Source organism: Kogia breviceps, chromosome 12 (assembly GCF_026419965.1).
Source record: "Kogia breviceps isolate mKogBre1 chromosome 12, mKogBre1 haplotype 1, whole genome shotgun sequence".
In the NCBI taxonomy this organism is placed as follows: Eukaryota; Metazoa; Chordata; class Mammalia; order Artiodactyla; family Physeteridae; genus Kogia; species Kogia breviceps.
In genome coordinates, this window is record NC_081321.1 from 98422436 (window position 1) to 98435637 (window position 13202).

The 13202-nt window shown below is 62.1% G+C and overlaps 1 protein-coding gene across 20 annotated transcripts in view; it reads left to right on the forward strand.

Annotated features, from left to right (window-relative positions):
- Positions 1-13202, forward strand: part of PRR5 (proline rich 5) — a 53708-nt gene that overhangs the window by 36258 nt on the left and 4248 nt on the right. For 19 of the 20 annotated variants that reach the window (XR_010835966.1, XR_010835967.1, XR_010835968.1 and 16 more), the window contains 5 exons: positions 1557-1605; positions 3102-3159; positions 7858-7949; positions 8330-8470; positions 12175-12310. Coding sequence is in view for 17 of the 20 variants with exons in the window: in XM_067010406.1 (XP_066866507.1) it covers positions 1557-1605; positions 3102-3159; positions 7858-7949; positions 8330-8470; positions 12175-12310 (476 nt within the window). In the remaining 3 variants the exon portion in view is untranslated. Of the gene's footprint in view, positions 1-1497; positions 1606-3101; positions 3160-7857; positions 7950-8329; positions 8471-12174; positions 12311-13202 lie in introns of all 20 variants that reach the window. The other variant, XM_067010414.1, reaches the window with a different exon arrangement.

Here is a 13202-nt window from a genome sequence, read left to right on the forward strand (position 1 = left end):
GGAAAAATAGGCAGCAAGCCCCCTCATCAGCTTGGGGCAAGAGTAAAAGGGTAATCGGGGCAGGGTCCCCCCACTCTAACCCTAAATGGCTAAAATGGCTCTTACAGACGGATAAACTGAGGCCCAGCGGGGGAAAGGGGGCTGCCTGAGTCACAGCAGGGGCTTTGTTGCCTCTCCCAGGCCTGATGTGTGTGACCGTTCCAGGGGGTCCTGCTTGTTTGGGGCTCATGTGGCCACTCAGGGGTGGGGCCCCAGGAGCCCCATTTTCCTAATACGCCTCTGCATCCCTCGGCTTTGCCATGAAAAGGGCCGGGGATGGTGCAGAGAAACAGGACTCTGATGTCTGGCCGTCATTCTTGTTTTCTGACATTTAATATACGTGTGAGAGAGAGAGAGAGAGAGAGAGAGAGAGAGAGGGAGAGTGTGTGTGTGTGTGTGTGTGTGTGTGTTGTTTCATGTATTCACAAAGTTGTGCAAGGGCTTTTTCATCACCCCAAAAGGAAACCCCATATTTATAGACAGGTAGTCCTAATTCCCTCTCCCCCAGCCCCAGGCCGCCGCCACCAAAGAAATATAGATACAGACATAGATTTTTTTTTTTCAGATACAGTTTATCCTTTCACAAGGTACAGTTCAGTGGTTTGTAGTACATTCACAAGCTTGTATAACTATCACTATTTAATTGCAGAACATTTTCATCACCTGCCCCAAAAAAAGCCTGTGCCCCTTAACAGTCACTCCCTGTTACCCGTCCTCTCCCAGCCCAGCAGCCTCTGGCTGACCAGCCACCTTTGTCTCCATGGATTTGCCTATTCTGGACATTTCACAGGAATGGAGTCGTACTACATACGTGTGGCCTCTTGCATCTGACTTCTTTCACTCAGCGTAATGGTCCTCCGTACTCGGGGGTCATCCAGGCCGGGGCACGTATCCGCGCTCCATTTCTTTTCATGGCCGATAATATCCCATCGTGTGAAAAGCACCACTGTGTTTATCCAGTCATCTGTTGATGGACATTTGGGTTGTTTCTACCTTTTGGCCGTTGTGGACAGTGCCTCTGGGAGCATCTGTGTAGGAGACCTCGTGTGGAGCTGCGTTTCCACTGCTCTCGGGTCTGCACCTAGCGTAGGGGCGGGATTACTGGGTCATATATGGGCTCCACCTTTAATCTCTTGAGGAACCGCCCAGCTGTCGTGCACAGAGACTGCACCATTTTACATTCCCACTAGCCGTGTGCGAGGATTTGATTTCCCTACCTTCTCACCAACACTTGTTACTGCCCGGCTTTTTTTTTTTTTTTTTTTCTGCCTGGGGCTTTGATTCTAACAGCACTAGTGGAGGTGAAGTGCCCTCTCGGGGTTTGGGGGGTTTGTGTTCCTCGGGTCACTGACGATGGTGCATCCTCCCACGCGCTTGTTGGCCATTTGTATATCTTTGGAGAACTATCTAGTCATGTGCTCACGTCACTGGGCTAAGGGGGTTGGTCTCCCGCTGCAGGCGGCCCCCAGCCCTCGCTGGCACCGTGGGGTCTCTGACTCCTGCCCTCCCGCCCACAGGCAGCTGCTGAAGACGGAGCTGGGGTCCTTCTTCACCGAGTACCTCCAGGTGGGTGCTCTTTGCTCTCCCGAGGGGTTGCTTCCTGAGCTGGCCAGAAAGGGCGGGGGTCGGGGCCGCCGGCTCCCGGTGGGCACGTGGAACTCTGGGTCCAAGGTCTGCGCCTGGCCATGACTCGGTTTCCCCCGTCTAGCCAGCGTGGGTTATCGGGCAGGTATGCGATGAGGTGCGGGTGAGGACCTCCCTGCCTGGCACGGGGCGCGGCTCGAGGTCACTTTTGTGGTTAGGTGTCCACGTCCTCCCGGGGCAGCAGTGTGGGTCCCCAGAGCCCATGGGTGGGCGGGTCCTCTACGAACCCCAGGGCCCCGAGCCGTGTCGCGTGGCGCTGATGTTAGCGTGGCACCGGTGTCGCCGAGCCTGAGCCGTCCCAGGCGCTGCGGCCACAGGCCTGCCAAGCGGGTGAACACACGGAACGCTGGGGCTCGGGGAGGGGGGAGGACCCCGAGGCCGCACAGGCAGCAAGGCCGAGGCGCTGCAGGCGCGGACACCCTCACGCAGCCGCGGAGCGTGGCGCCCGCCCTCCTGGGAGAGGGTGAGCTGAGGACCAGCCTGCGGCTCCTCCCATCCTGTGGGTTTTTTCTTTAGTTTAACAGCTTTATTGAGGTGTAGTTCACCTACCATGCTGCACACGCACTGAAAGCGTGCGATTCGGTGGTATTTAGTGTATTCGCAGAGCTGGGCAACCGTGACCCCTAATTCCAGGGCGTTTTCGTCGCCCCAAAAGGAAACCGCGTGTTTCTAGATAGGTGGCCGCCACTCCCTCTCCCCCAGCCCTAGGTCACCGGGCTAGGTCCATTTTCTGTCTCTCTGGATCTACCTGTGTGGACGTTTCGTGTCAGTGGGATCTCACAGCGGGTCGCGCCGCCTTTTGTGTCTGGCTTCTCTCACTGAGCCCGGTTTTCGAGGTTCATCCGTGCTGTGCCTGTGTCAGAACCTCATCCCTTTTTACGGCCAAATGATACCCCACAGCGTGGCGAGACCACGTCTTGCTTATCCGTCCGTCCGTCCGTGGTCCCCGGGCCGTTTCCACTCTCTGGCTGCTGTGACTGCTGCTGAGGCCACGTGGTGTCACTCAGCCACGCCCAGGGGGAGGGTGCAGGGGGGGGGCTGCCGTTTGAGCCTCATGGCAGCGGGTGGTGGCGGCGCTCAAGCCAGGCCTTTGGTCCCGGGCCCCCTCTTGCCTGAAAGTCCCTCCTTCCTTGTGGGATGCGGGGGCAGCTGCCTGCCCGCCCGCTCAGCCTGGAGCGGGAGGCCCAGGCCTGGCCCGTCTCTTGGGGGAGGTGAGGGTGGGGTCCCTGCACCACCTCCTATCGGGGACAGCCTGCTTGGGTCCGTTGCCCGCGTGCACCCCCGGGAGCTGAGGTTCCAGCTCTGCAACAACTGGGCCGGGACGTCGGTGAGTCCGTCCCCCTCTGGGCCTCGGCTGCCTGCTGGTGGAGCCGTGGTACCCCCCGGGCGGTGACAGCACCTCCACGTGTGCCTTGCAGAACCAGCTGCTGACAAAAGGCATGGTGATCCTGCGAGACAAGATCCGCTTCTACGAAGGTGAGTCTGGTGGCCCGCCGCCGGGGCCGGGTGCCAGGCCACGCTGCTTGCGGGCGTGGCCGCTGGGAACCGTGGCCTTACCTGGGCTCCGCCTGGGGCTCTGGGTGGGTGGCGTGGCCCTTCCGGTCGAGAGAGTCCAGAGGGGCAGAAGCAATGCCTCGAGGGCAGCAGGGCTGAGATCTGACCCCGGGAGGGGACCCTGCTGGGAAGAGCATCTGCCCCTCGTGTTGCTGGGGCCCAGGAGGGCCGGGGGCCTGTCTGGGAGAAGTCCCCTGCTGCACCTCACTGCCCACGAGGCCTTCCGGCCCCCATGAGCCCCGTCCCAGCAGCCTGGGAGAACCCCCATCAGGATCTTTGAGGACCAGAGGGGAACTGGTCTAGAGGCGGGGGAAGAGGTAGAGCTGGAAGCTGCCGCCTGGAGGAGCAGCCGATGTGGGCTCCCTGCCAGGGTTTGGGGCCCAGGCTTGGTGCAGGGCCTTCTGGGTAAGTTTTCTCTTTTCAATAATCATACTCACCCCGTGAGGCCTTTGGGTCACTGTACCCATTTCACAGCTGGGGGACAACGCAGCAATGGCCCTCAACTGGTCCACAGCCACAGTGCACGTAAGGGGGGCATCCCGACTCCAGAGCGCGCCCCCTTTGCCCTTCTAGGGGCAGGCCCACAAGTCACGGCTGGCCCCGCTGCCCGGCTCGGGCCTCGGCAGGGAGAGGGAGGGTCCTGGCCGGCCGCTGTCAACTTGTGCCAGGCCCAGAGCCCTGGCGGGGTGTGCCCGGTCCCGGGACCCTTGGGCTCCCTGTGTCCGTGGGCTGGGGGTGACAAGTACTGTGTGTACACCTCCTGGCAGCAGTGAGTTGGTGTAGAGAGAAATCAAATGACGGGGGGAGCCCTGCTCAAAGCGACACATCTGGCTGTGGGCCCGCTGTGTGTCAGGCCCTGTGCAGGCCGCGACCCTCCCTCTGTGTGCCAAGCACCGGCCCCTCACGTGCTCACCATGTGCTGGGCTTGCCCCGAGACTCCTTCCATTGCCTGTGACGCCTAGACCACCCGACAGCCCTGTGAAGAGGGTTCCGTTGTCGTGGCCGCTGACCGCTTGGGGACACCGAGGCCCGGAGCCCTTCCTGGCAGCCTGGCTCCCGAGCCCGCACCCCTCTCTCTGCTGCTCCGCGCTCCTCCTCGAGTTCTCAGTGACCCCGGAGAGCACGGGTCTTGGCCCGCTTCACAGAGGCAGAGAGCGAGGCCTGGGGTGCTCCGCGTAGCTCAGAGCCACGTGTCCCGTGTTCCTCCTGCACCGCCTCTGCGTGTGTCGGCTGGAGGCAGCCGAGGCAGGAGCCTGAGAAAGGGCTGTGAGAACCACAGACGTGGGGGCGGGAGGCACAGGCGGTTGGGGTTCTGAGCGGGCTTCCTGGAGGGGGCAGCACCAAGCCAGCAGGAGGATTTGCTGGCAGAGATGCCCTGGAGATGCCCTCGCGCGCCCCTCTCCTGACTCAGCGCATTCCGGCAGCGCCTGCCCTCCCACCAGCCCCGGCCCAGGGGAGCCGGGACGTTAGGAGAAGAGGCGCTTTGTGTGGCTTGGTGGAGCCCTGCCCGCGGTGGCCGCGTCCGCCAGGCCACCCAGGAGGGAGCACCGACCCCATCCAACCGCCCCTGGCCTCAGGGACAGGCACAGAGCCCCAGGCTGGGGGCCAGAGGGCCCGGCCTCCGGTTCCCATCCAGCCACAGACTGTCATTTCCCCCTGTCCCCACCTCAGCACAGGGGGTTAGACAGGCTCCACCCATGTGTTCACTACAGGTCAGGCCCCAGGCAGCCTTTGCGGACCTGGAGATGGACCTAGGCCCTGCCTGGCAGGGGCTCACAGCCCAGCTGGGAGCACAGACGTGGCCCGGACAGTGAGAGTCCACTGTGTTGAATGTCAGTGAAGGGAAGCCCTGGGGAAGGAAGGGCTAGTTCCACCTTGGCAGTCAGGGAGGGCTGCGTGGAAGCGGCGGCCTTTGAGTCAGGCCTCGACACATCTCTTTGAGAGGACATCTGCCCCCCTTCAGCCAAGGCGGTGGGGTCGGTGGCTGACATCACACCCCAAGGAGCCTCCCCCTTCTGCCTTCTACCGGGTCCCAGGGAGAGCTAGCTCTTCCTTAAGACCACTCCCTGCGGCCAGCCACGTCCTCAGCCCGTGCCTCTGCTGGAGGTGGTGGGTAACCCCATAAGGGGCAGCCCAGGACCTTGCCACCTGCCCCCCTCCAGCCTCCAGCAAGGCCCTGAACCCAAGCACAGTGATGCCTGCAAGTGAGAGGCCTGGAGGGGCCTTGAGGTGGAGGCCTCCCTCCCTGGGGCCACATTCAAGGTGGTGGTTCGGTGGGCTAGGCTGCAGCCGGGGTAGCTTCTCAGCAGCCAGACGCTCTGGGACCCTGAGGGGGAGCCCAGGGTTTCTGCAGGCTCCGGGCCCTGGGCTCTGCCTGTCCTGCAGGAATCCCAGCCTGTTAAGGTCAGGTCACCAAACTGCACTGCGACGGCCCTCGCACGCTCGCCTCCGAGCCTGGCCATCCTCCTCCAAGCCCCTGCTGTGGCCTTTCCAACGGCCCTGCGGTCACCACTGAGACCTGAGGGGAGATCAGCCTGGTGCCTTCCCGTCTCCAGGGCCTGCACGGTCGCACTGAAGAAAGGAAGACAGACAGGCTGACCCACACCCCATCCTGGGAGAACCAGCTCAAGGGCACGGCCGCTGGGTGGCGTGGGTCCTCCTCCGCGTCGGCGCGGCCTCAGACCACGCGGGCCCGCTACTCAGCGTCAGGCTAACGGCTGAGCGCTCGCTGCGGGGCAGCTTTTGGCCTTTGAGCGTGGACACGTTGATCACGCCCATTTTACAGAGGGTCACGCTGAGGCTCGGGCTGAGGGACTCCCTGGGGCCCCAGGGCGGGGCTTCGACGCCGTGTGCTTGACTCACCCCTGCCGACCCTGGTGCCCCCAGACCACAGTTCCCGGGCAGCAGAGGGCCCGGCCAGGGGACGGAGCCAAGCTTCCTGGCCCCTCGGTCGGCATGTGGCCCTGGCGGGGTCTGGACCGTACAACATCCCCTTTCCGCCCCGCGGGCTGGAGAGCAGCCCGCGCTCCGCAGACGCCGTCTGGCCCGCACCCAGAGCCGCCCCACGGCCGCCCGGGGAACTGAGCCGCCTTTCTTCTCGCCGGTGATGGTGGGGACCTCAAGGGACCTTTGTCTGCAGGCAGAGCCCCTCGGGTGGCGGGCACCCCCCGTCCTGGGTTCCATAGAGCCCGGTGTGGGGTGCGGGCCCCCGGTCGGACCAGGAGCTGGCCGCCGGGCAGGGTGCTCCAGTGCCAGCAGACGGGCTGCGTGGAAAGGTGGACCCGCCCTCTCCACGGTCACCCCCACCAGGCTCCCCTCCCAGAGCCCGGCACCTACACAGACCCGGGGGCTTTATGGGGGGAGGGGGCGGGGGGGTTCAGGGCCCAGGAAAAGGCAGCACCAGAGGCAAAGGCCCTTGACCGACCTCCTGGTTCCCATGGAAACCTTGAGGAGTTGGGCGTGGGCGGTGCGCTCTGGGAGGCTGGCCAGCCCGTGGCCCTGGCCCCTCCACTCCTGGAGATGCCCACCACCGCGGCCGTGTTTCTCTAGCCAGCTGCTAGTCTGGCTTCCAGGTGGGGTCCCGCCAAGCAGCCGTTGGCGACGTGTCCCGGAGGCCTGCTTCTCCTGACCCAGCAGCCTTTCATCCCAGCTCTCCGCTCCTTCCAGGCACAGGGGCTGAGGGGGCAGCACTTGGCGTCTCCTGGGGGAGCGCAGAGCCCGCTTGGGGGCACCTCAGCTGTCCCCACCCCCAGGGTCTGTCCACCTTGTGACGGGGGCTGCTGCTTCCCCAGAGCCGGCAGAAAGGCCCATACAGCTTGTCCAGATGCCTCCTTTCCACACGTGTACTTCCATGGTTCATGTGCCAAGGGTGTCAGTCCACCGGGCAAAACGGTCCTCCTGAATTAGCTTGGATATCACCTCCTCCAGGAAGCTCTCCCTGCATGACCCCCTCGTACCTGGGACAATTGCTGCTGTTGGATGCGGGTTTCCCTGGCTCCCCAGATCCCACCCCAGGCAGCCTGGGTGGTGGGGACCCAGGCCCCTGAGGGAGAGACCCGCACCTCTCCGAGGCCCAGGCACTCCATCTGCCCGGTGGGGGTCACTCCTCCCTCGCCAGGGTGGCTGTTCGTTATCCTGCTGCCCTGTCACGTGGTGGGACTGGGGCAGTTTTGGGCTCAGCTGGGTCCCCAGCGCCGGGCCTGGCACAGCGTAGCTGCTGCGTGAATGTCTGTCGGGTGGACGGAAGGACAGACGGATGGGTGTGCGGAAGGAGGAGGAGGGTGGGTGAGACAAGGGTGTGAGAGGAGCGCCTGCCGGGCCGTGCCTGTCGGGCTCGTGTGCAGAGGAGACGGACCCACCGGCACCTCTCTGCCCCAGGCCCCGCTTCATCTCCTTTCCTCCTGTCGGCTCTGAGGGGTTCGCCCTGCTACAGCCCCGTTTTATTAGTGGGGCAGCTGAGGCTCGGGGATGAAGCTGGGGGTCCGGGCCCATCGCCCTGGCAGGTGGGGGTGCCTCCAGGGCCCGGCCCTCAGCTCTCGCGTCCTCCTGCTTCTGGGAGAGGTGGGTGGGAGACACCTGCCGGCCCCCTTGGGGTAATGGTGATGGTCCACGTGCCCACAGGACAGAAGCTGCTGGACTCGCTGGCAGAGACCTGGGACTTCTTCTTCAGCGACGTGCTGCCCACGCTGCAGGCCGTCTTCTACCCGGTGCAGGTGAGCGGCCCCTGGGCCACAGGGGCAGCCCGTCCCGGCCTGGGGGTGGGCACTCCTCTGCCCTTGTTGCCACGTGTGGGCCGTCTGCGCCTGCGCTCGCCCCCGGACCTCCCAGAACCTGCTCCCCACCCCCAAGACGGGCGTAGGACAGCTCCACGCTCAGAGCCTCGGGAAGCCCTGGGCAGCACTCGGTAGAGGCCGTGCCCAGCAGGCAGTAGGGGCTCCGAGCGTGGCAGTCACCCTTCCCCTGCCTGAGGGAGCCGTGCGGGGCCCTCTCTCCGCAGAACGAGGGTCATCTGGGGAGGAGGACGGGGCGGAAGGGGGCCCGGGGGCAGGGGAGCAAGGTTCTCACGTGATAGCGGCGGCCCCCACGTCTGCAGGGCAAGGAGCCGTCGGTGCGCCAGCTGGCCCTGCTGCACTTCCGGAACATCATCACCCTCAGTGTGAAGCTGGAGGACGCGCTGGCCCGGGCGCACGCCCGCGTGCCCCCCGCCGTCGTGCAGATGCTGCTGGTGCTGCAGGTGGGCGGGGCCCGTGGGGGCTGCGCTCAGCCCGGTGCCGGTGCCGGGCTCACGCAGCGCGCTCACGCAGCGCGTCTCAGGCCAGGCTCGCTGGAGACGGAGCCTGAGATGTGGACGTGGGGCCACGTGACTTCTCAAGGGCGGGGGAGGGCGGGGGAGGGACTCCCGGGAGAAACCTGGGAGGGAGAAGGAAGCAGCGGGGGCTGCGGAGGAGCTGGACGAAGGTGTGGGCTCGTTCACGAGAAGGCCGGCCCGGGAGCCCACAGGGAGCCCAGGGGTGTGGACGGACGGTCCCTCGAGGGCGGCGGGGCCAGGCCTTTACTCTCCCCATCGGTCAGTCACTGGGGTTGGGTGCCACCGCCTCCCACTCCTCACAGCAGTTCCAGACATTTCTGATGGACCTTTCTGCAAACTGCTGCACCCCGAGCCCTGTGACGGGCACAGCACCCTACCGTTTGCCAGCCTATCTCACTGTCGCAGCACCAGGTTGAGTACCATCAACCACCCCATTTTACAGGTGGGGAAATAGAGTCCTCGCTTGCCTGGAGCTGTGATGGCCAGGAGCCTGGCCTTCCCCGAGGCTGACAGGCTCCAAACCCTGTTCATTGTCCTGAACCCACGCATGCACGTGGAGGTCCTTCTAAATTTATGTCTGTGAGGTTGGTCCTGGGGCTCAGGGCGGCTGGTTGAAGATTCCAGAGCAAAGAAGGAGCTGATGAATGTGGACGTGAGAAGGGCTAGTCGAGGGGCTACACTCGGTGGGAGCCGGTGGTCATCCTGGCGGCCACGCAGGGCAGCGGCTGGAGGGACATTGCATCCCTTTGCCTATTTCCTCCTCTGTGTGATGGAGTAAGACCACCCACCTGGCAGGGCAGGTCCAAGGATAATGAGGAGAAATCGACACAAAGTCCTTCATGGTGCACTTCCTCTTGGGGGCAGGAAGTGGTGAGGCTGGGATTTCAAGCCAAGGAATAAGGTCTCATCTTTGATCCCATGAACAGGCCCGGGTGGTGCTGCCCCCTGGTGGTCACTGTGCGTCATGCAGCTTCTGAGCTTGGCCCCATTTTCCCCCAGAGTGCCCTGTCCCTCCTGGGTGCGACCCCTACCCCCAGCCTCAACCCTTTGCTCTCGCCTTGGCCTCCACTTTCACTGGCCTTGTCCCAGCCCTGCGGTGAACTTGTCCCCACTGTTTTCAACTCCCAGATGGACCTGAGGTCACAGCTACTGGTCAGCATATCTTTTGAGGGCCTACTATGTGCCCCGTGCTTCACCTGCAGAATCAAAGTTCCTTCTCACCGGGGTCCCAGAAGCTGAGTAGCAGCCCTGCATCTGAGCATACACAAGTAATGCAGCGCTGGGGCCCCCATTTCCTCACAGTGCAATGGGGAGCAGAGACCAGACATCAGAAACAAATTCCGGGAGTGAAGTGACATAAAGTTTGTGAAGCGCCCAGCACAGCTCAGCAGTCACGTCCTCCTCATCCACGGCACTGTTGCCGGGGGCGGGGACGGCTCCTTCAGGCCCATCTGGATGACTTCCAGGGGCACCCCCTCCCTGTCCAAACACAGCTGGCTCCATGGACTCTGTAGTGATGTCCCCTCTTTCGTTTCTCATATTAGTCATTTGGGTCTTCTCTCTCTTTTTCTTCGTTGGTCTGGCTAGAGGCTTGTGGATTTTACTGATCTTTTCAAAGCTTTTGGTTTTGATTTTCTCTATCCAGTTTTCTGTTTTCAATTCCGTTGATTTCTGCTGATTCTTTTTTTTTTTTTTTTCTTCTGCTTAGTTTGGACTTAATTTGCTCTTCTTTGTCTGGTTTCCTAAGGTGGAAGCTTACGTGACTGATTGTAGACTTTTTTATATTCGAATGTATCCATTCAGTGCTGTCAATTTCCCTCTAAGCACTGCTTCGATGCATCCCAATAATTTGGACGTTACGTTTTCATTTTCATTTAATTCAAAATATTTAAAAATTCTTCTTTGACCCCTGTGTCATTTAGAAGCGAGTTGTTGAATCTCCATGTGTTTGGGGGTTTTAAGTTATTGTGTTATGGATTCCTGGTTTAATTTCTCTGTAGTCTGAGAGCAGACATTGTACGATTTCTGTTCTTTTCAATGTGTTGAGGTGTGTTTCATGGCCCAGAATGTGGTCTGTCTTGGAGAATGTCCCACATGAGCTTGAGAAGAATATCGATTCTGCCACTGGACAAGTTGTCTATAGATGTCAATTATATCCAGTTGATTGATGGTGTTGTTGAGTTCATCTGTGTCCTTCCTGATTTTTCTGCCCGCTGGATGTATTTCTGAGAGGGGTGTTGAAGTCTCCACCTAGGAGAATGGCTTTCTCCTGTCTCTCCTCGCAGCCCCATCACTTTTTGCCTCCGTAGCTTCCCGCTCTGTGTCAGGTGCATACGCATTAGGGATTGTTGTGTCACCTCGGAAAATTGACCTCTTTATCATTAGATAATGACCTTCCTTATCCGTGATAAATTTCTTTGGTCTGAAGTCTGTCCTGTCTGAAATTGACATGGCTACTCCAGCTGTGATCCGTGCTATCACATACAATCCTGCACTCCCTTACTTCTCATCTGTGTGTGTCTTTTTTTTTTTTTTTTTTTTTTTTTGCGGTACGCGGGCCTCTCCCGTTGCGGAGCACAGGCTCCGGACGTGCAGGCTCAGCAGCCATGGCTCACGGGCCCAGCCGCTCCGCGGCACGTGGGATCTTCCCGGACCGGGGCACGAACCCGCGTCCCCTGCATCGGCAGGCGGACCCTCAACCACTGCGCCACCAGGGAAGCCCCTGTGTGTGTCTTTAATAGTTTAAATGGGTTTCTTGTAGGCAGCACAGAGTTGGGTTCTCTCTGTCTTGAATCGTCATTTAACGTCAACCTGGGTGTATCTTGTTTCTTAACTGTGATTCATTCGTCCAGAGACATCATTCATTCAGCAAGCACTCACTAAAAACCTGCTGTGTGCCCGGCCCTCTGCGGGGGTTGCTGGGACCCAGAGCTTGCCCCCTGGTCAGCTCACAGCTGAGTGGGCAAGGCCACGGCTGTCCCGTGGGCAGCCTCCTTTTCCGGGCTTTGGCGCTAGTGAAACGGGAGCGGGTGGAAAGCCCTTCAAAGCTCTGAATGAGGGGAGGTGCTGAGAGGAGCTGGACGGTGCCCGGCAGGGGAAGCGGGGTGCGAGGGGGCGGGGTGGCTCTATCAGACGGCCGGGCCTTGAGCTGGGCCTGGCCCATGGGGCAGCCTTTCCTGCCTGCAGTGCTCCTTGGGGCGAGGGAGTGAGGGTGCGGGTCCAGGTGAATGAGCTTGTCGTCCCCCCCCCCCCAGGACTGCCCAGAGCCTCCGGGAAGCCAGCTCACGGAAGGGGACACACAACTGTCCCGAGGGGGAGGTGCAGGGTGCCCAGCCTAATTTGGCCACAGACCCCCTTCCCGCAGGCATCCTGGTCTCCCAGCCACGCCGGCCCCTGTGTGCAGCGGGCAGCCGCGAGGGCGTTAAAGCAGGAGGGTGGCTTAGAGGCCCCAACCCGACAGACGGCTGGGAAGGGAGGGTGGCGGGGCCACGGCCGTGGGGGCCAGGACCCCGGGGGAGGGGGAGGGCGCTGTTGGTGGTGGCCTTTGAGCTAAGCACGGCTGGCCTAGGGAGGCGGGGAACAGGCCGGCCCTGCCGACCGGCGGACCCCCGCACCCCTCCCTCTCGCAGGGGGTGCACGAGTCCCGGGGAGTGACCAAGGACTACCTGCGCCTGGAGACGCTGATCCAGAAGGTGGTGTCGCCCTACCTGGGCACCTACGGCCTCTACTCCAGCGAGGGTGCCTTCACACACTCCTGCATCCTGGGTAGGGGTCGCCTGGGCGTGGGTGGGAGGGGGGTGACCCCTGGCGCCACCCACCTCTGCCCGGGCGGGGACCCAGGCCTCCCGGGGGAGTCGTGCAGAAGCAGATGTGCAGCCACGGCAAACGTGTCCTGAGCATCCACCGGCCGTGCTGTGTGCGGGGCACTGGGCAAAGGGGGTGGGTCACGTGGGGTCCCTCCTTCAAGGGCTGACGTCACAAGTGGTGCTGCAGTGACCCCCCCTGAGAGCCCGGCAGAGGACACCGCATCCCCCACGGAGGTCACGTCCGAGCTCAGTCCTGAAAGTCAGGAGTTGATGAGGGAGAGGACCCAGCACGTGCAAAGGCCCGGAGCCCAAGATGTCCTGGCTTGTTTGGGGACTCAAGGCGGGTGTGGAGGGGTTGTGAGGTGGGCATGGCTGGGCGTCCTGGGGCTGCCTGGCCCCATCGGTTCGTTCAGCACTGTAAACTGAACAGCTACTGTGCGCCAGCCCCTGTTCTTGGTCCTGAGGGTTCAGCGGAGACCAAGCTCCACCCTCATGAGCTCTTGTCCGCCCGGGGAGGCAGACCAATGAGTAAACCATCCCCAGATGAGTGCCCAAGGGGACCAGTGCCCAGGTGACATGAGGGCCACGGGCGGGGAGCCCAGGGAAGGCCACACTGGGAGCTGAAGGACAGGGAGGACCCAGGCTTGGGAAGAAATGCATGAAGAGAACCAAGGGGACAGCAGTCCGAGAGCTCATCAGGAGCGTCCCCTCGTCCAGAGGGCCCAGCCACCTGCAGGTATAACACCTGCCCAGCTAGCATGTCCCAGCTCAGGCGGGGTTCCAGCAACTGGAGGAACTTTGAGGTCTGTGTGGCCCTGGACACCGAGACCCCTGCCAGGCAAAGAGGGAGC